The sequence below is a fragment of the Chaetura pelagica genome, unplaced genomic scaffold (assembly GCF_000747805.2).
Source record: "Chaetura pelagica isolate M959 unplaced genomic scaffold, ChaPel_1.0 scaffold1081, whole genome shotgun sequence".
Classification (NCBI taxonomy): Eukaryota; Metazoa; Chordata; class Aves; order Apodiformes; family Apodidae; genus Chaetura; species Chaetura pelagica.
The window spans coordinates 136,282-140,637 of NW_009952000.1; the positions used below are offsets into that span (position 1 = coordinate 136,282).

At 43.4% G+C, this 4,356-nt stretch overlaps 1 protein-coding gene across 1 annotated transcript in view; it reads left to right on the forward strand.

Moving 5' to 3' along the window:
• UHRF1 (ubiquitin-like with PHD and ring finger domains 1) overlaps positions 1-4,356 on the forward strand; it is a 12,978-nt gene that overhangs the window by 1,528 nt on the left and 7,094 nt on the right. The window contains 3 exon segments of the mRNA XM_010002461.1: positions 1,676-1,939; positions 2,968-3,140; positions 3,699-3,914. Of these exon segments, the coding sequence (XP_010000763.1) occupies positions 1,676-1,939; positions 2,968-3,140; positions 3,699-3,914 (653 nt within the window).

The following is a 4,356-nucleotide window of genomic DNA, read 5'->3' on the forward strand; positions in this document are numbered from 1 at the left end:
TTTAAAATGACGTTTGGAAAGAGTCGTTAGTTAAAGAACTGCCTCCTTTGTTAGAGGCCCATCTTCAGAGGCTGGCAATTCTTTCAGGCAGTCTTTTAAACCCCTGTGGTTTCATGTTCTGGTTGTCATGCTGGCTCTGCTCTTCCATTTCTGTTTGCACCTGTTGTCACTTGTGTTCCTCGGTGATAACTGCCCTTGATAACCATCCCGTGCTTGTGATGGTGTCTCTTTGTTAAGAAGAAACAACCCATTTCTGGTGTGTTCTCTGGTATCTCAGGGAGTTTTCATCCCTCAACCAGAAAAAAACAAGTCCAGATCACTTCCTTGTGCAGTCAGATTTCCAGGGATTGTTCTGTAGCCATTTAATGCCATAAATCAGGACTGGAATTATCATAAGGATTCCTGTGAAGTGTAAATTTTTGTGGTTTTGCTTCGTTTCCCCCTGATAGAGAACAAAGCTCTGGGGATTGCTTTTTTTCTGGTAGTTTGGACTGGAAGGGGATGATCATTTCCTGTATAATTTCTTAGTCAGACCTTAAATATGTGGTGAAGCTTGTCTAAACTTCTAGCTGCACTGCTGCATTTTAACTCTCAAATGGTCTTACTCTTCTCAGTTCCTGAAGGCTAATTGAGAGACCTCTTTGGGCCTCTGTTTGCAGGGTAGGATCTTGATTTGACTACATCCTTCCACAAAGAACTCTGAGAATTAGAGAGGGTGTGAAGTTAGGACATGCCTTGCAGTGTTAAAAAGTGATGGGGTGGTTTCAAGTTGCATTGAGTCTTTTTTAAATTAATTTATTTTAGTTTCAATGGAAAAACTGTGTGTTTGCCCAGAGATAAGTAGGTGATTAACTCTTTGGCTTCTCCTTAATGCCACATGTCACAGAGCAATGTTGTAACAATGATCTGGAGCACACACAGTTACAAGATCAGTTTGTATCAAAGGGAATTGTCTGAATTAAAGAAGTTTTGAGTTTGTATGTAATGTGGATTTTTCTTTAAATCCTGATAGGAATGTTGGGGATCTGTAGTTTTTTAAGTCCTTTTTCCCAGAACTGATAATTCTAGGGAATGTACTGCAAACCTTCTCAGATGTCCTAGAACTCTGTGGCTTAATTTGGGTAGCAAGTTTGTCACCACGTGGAATTCTTGTTCTTTGAGCTTGTACAGTCCAAAACAAGAACATTTTAAATAGGAAGAACAATGATCTATAAGTAAGTGTGATGCTGAAGAGCTGCCACGTTCCTTGATTGTTAATGGTTTTCAAGCAGTGTGGTTGATCTTGGCTCATCGAGACAATTACAGCATCTTGGGTGGTTTGGAATTGGAAAAATCTCTGTTGGGTGAAATAACTAAATTATTTTAATACTTCTTACAAGGCTGTAGTGATAGGATGAGGGATGATGGTTTTAAGCTGGAAGAGGGAGATTGAGGTGAGACATGAGGACGAAGGTCTTGAGTGTGCGGGTGGTGAGAGCCTGGCCCAGGTTGCCCAGGGAAGCTGTGGCTGCCCCATCCCTGGCAGTGTTGAAGGGCAGGTTGGATGGGGCTTGGAGCAACCGGGGCTGGTGGGAGGTGTCCCTGCCCATGCAGGGAGTTGGATCTAGATTATATTTGTGGTTCCTTCCAACCTTCACCATTCTATAATTCTCCTCTGCTCCTCTTCTCCCTGCAGATGGAGGATGGTCACTCCCTGTTTGATTACAGTGTGGGACTGAACGATATTGTGCAGCTCTTGGTCAGGCAAAGCCCAGCAGTGCTTCCTGCTGTCAGCAAGGAAAAGGATTCTGAGCTCTCTGACACAGACTCTGGCTGTGGCTCAGGCCAAAGTGAATCTGACAAAAGCTCCCATAATGGAGAAGGTGCCATGGACCTGGAGGGACAGCCCAGCACAGCAGCACAGCCTGACTGGATCGACCCAGAAATTGGCCTCTATAAGGTGAGGCATTAAAATAACTAAGATGACTGAAAACTGCACTCGGGGGGGTGGGGGGAATTGTTTCTCTGCAGTGGAGAATTTCATGCCTCAATTTGTGTGGGTGTTTTCTTTTTTTTTTTCTTCATTTCTCCAAGAACAAACGAAAAAAAATACCAACCAACCCACAAACCAGTTAAATGCAACATGTTGGAGGTCAAAAAAATCTGATTTCTCATTTTATCCTCTGAACTAAAGCTACAAGACATTAATTGATTAAAAACAAACAAAAAAAAGCATTCAGAGGGCCTGGTTTTATTTAAAAAAGTTTCCCACTAGTTTTGCTTGGAGTCACTTCATTTGTCCAAGCTGAAACTTTCTTGAATGGACAAAAGAAAATCTCAACCAGCTGTTCAGAATCATTTTATTTGTAAGTTGAATGGATTTTATGACAAATCTAGTGATGTCTTTGCCAACCTATGAGTAAGACAGTTCTGAAAGTCTGTTTCAGACTAACTAGAAATGGTTTGTGCTTGATAAGGAAGATGTTTGTACACACATGGGTGCAGAATGGATTTTTAGCCTTAGAGGTTCAACCTGAGAAGATGGGATCAGGAAGGCAGATCAGGGAGGGTAGTGAGAGGACAAGGGGGGATGAATGAAAACTGGAAGAGGGAGATTGAGGTGAGACATGAGGAGGAAATTCTGGAGTGTGAGGGTGGTGAGAGCCTGGCCCAGGTTGCCCAGGGAAGCTGTGGCTGCCCCATCCCTGGCAGTGTTGAAGGGCAGGTTGGATGGGGCTTGGAGCAACCTGGGCTGGTGGGAGGTGTCCCTGCCCATGCAGGGGTTGGGACTAGATGATCTTTGTGGCTCCTTCCAACCTTCACCATTCTATAATTCTAAGGCAAAAGAAATCATTTTTTTTAAGATGATATCTTGAATAGCTTGATGTTGGTGAAGGTCTTGAGATGGTTAAGTCTTCATTTAGACTTGGAAATTAATGCTTAATTTGAAAGTCCATCTTGGTGAACTGTCTGCTGTGCTTTATGTAGATCAACGACTTGGTGGATGCTCGAGATATGAACATGGGAGCATGGTTTGAGGCCCAGGTTGTAAATGTATCCAGAAGAAAACCCACAAAAGATTCAGCTGGCAGCTGCACAGGTTCTGATCAGCCAACAACCATTCCTGAAGAAGATGTAATATATCATGTGAAATATGAAGAGTGAGTTCTGTTATCTTCTTGGCTGATAAGATACACCCTCCCTAGAGGTGTTCAAGGGCAGGTTGGATGGGGGTTGGAGCAACCTGGGCTGGTGGGAGGTGTCCCTGCCCATGCAGGGGGTTGGATCTAGATGATCTTGAAGGTCCCTTCTAACCTTCACCATCCTATGGTTCCAATAAAGTCATTTGGATCATGATGGGAATGTTTATTGTTGAGATGCACAAAGTAAAACCGAGCTGGGCTGACTCAGTAGTTACATTATTGAGGCCTGTGAACTGCAAGTTTGTCAGCTGGAATTCCAGCTAGAATTCCAGTGGGTTCGAATCATGTTTTTAGAAACACAAAATGCCATTCTCCAAGTTATAAATGGGCTACAAGAGTAGTAAAGTTAGACTGCTTGATTCTGACCATGGGAGAAGGGGATTATATACCTGATGATGTTCCCACATGACATCACTTCTTAAATTGTCCTACCTGGATAAAATCCATCCCAACTTTGATGTTGAGTCTGGTTTTTTTTTTCTCCTTTGTCCCATCACATCTTCCTTCTCCTTCAAGTTACCCAGAGAATGGAGTTGTACAACTGAATTCCAAGGACGTGCGGGCTCGTGCACGGACTATTTTGAAGTGGCACCAGCTGGAGGTAGGACAGGTGGTGATGGTCAACTATAATCCTGATGAACCCAAAGAGAGAGGTTTTTGGTACGATGCGGAGATTCTGCAAAAAAGGGAAACGAAAATGGTCAAGGAGCTAAATGCAAAGATTTTACTTGGGTAAGCAAATGAATCATGTGGAGTAAAATTGAATTCCCCGACTCTTGCTCAAGCTTTTCTGAGGGATTCTGCTGGAAAAAAACCCAATGTGTCAAGTGGAGAGAGATGAAGGTGGGGCTCTCAGCTTCAGGGGAAACTTAAGTATATATTTTGTTTTCAGGGAAGTTTCACAGGGTAGCCAGTGTTGCCCCTTTTTCTTACCGCAGTGATTTTGACTTGTTAACTGTGAAATATGAGGGGAATTGGTGTGAAAGGGGGGATCAGTCACTGAGGATAAACTGGATCTTCATGGAGGCAAGAGGGGTTACACTGGAACTGCATGAAAATGCTTTGATTGGGGGTGATTTGTCATGTCCCAGATGATGTGGTGCTAGAGCAGGTTTGTTGTGCTGTGGGACTCACCCCACAGCAGCCTGCACTGCTGGTGTTGTTGATTCCTGCT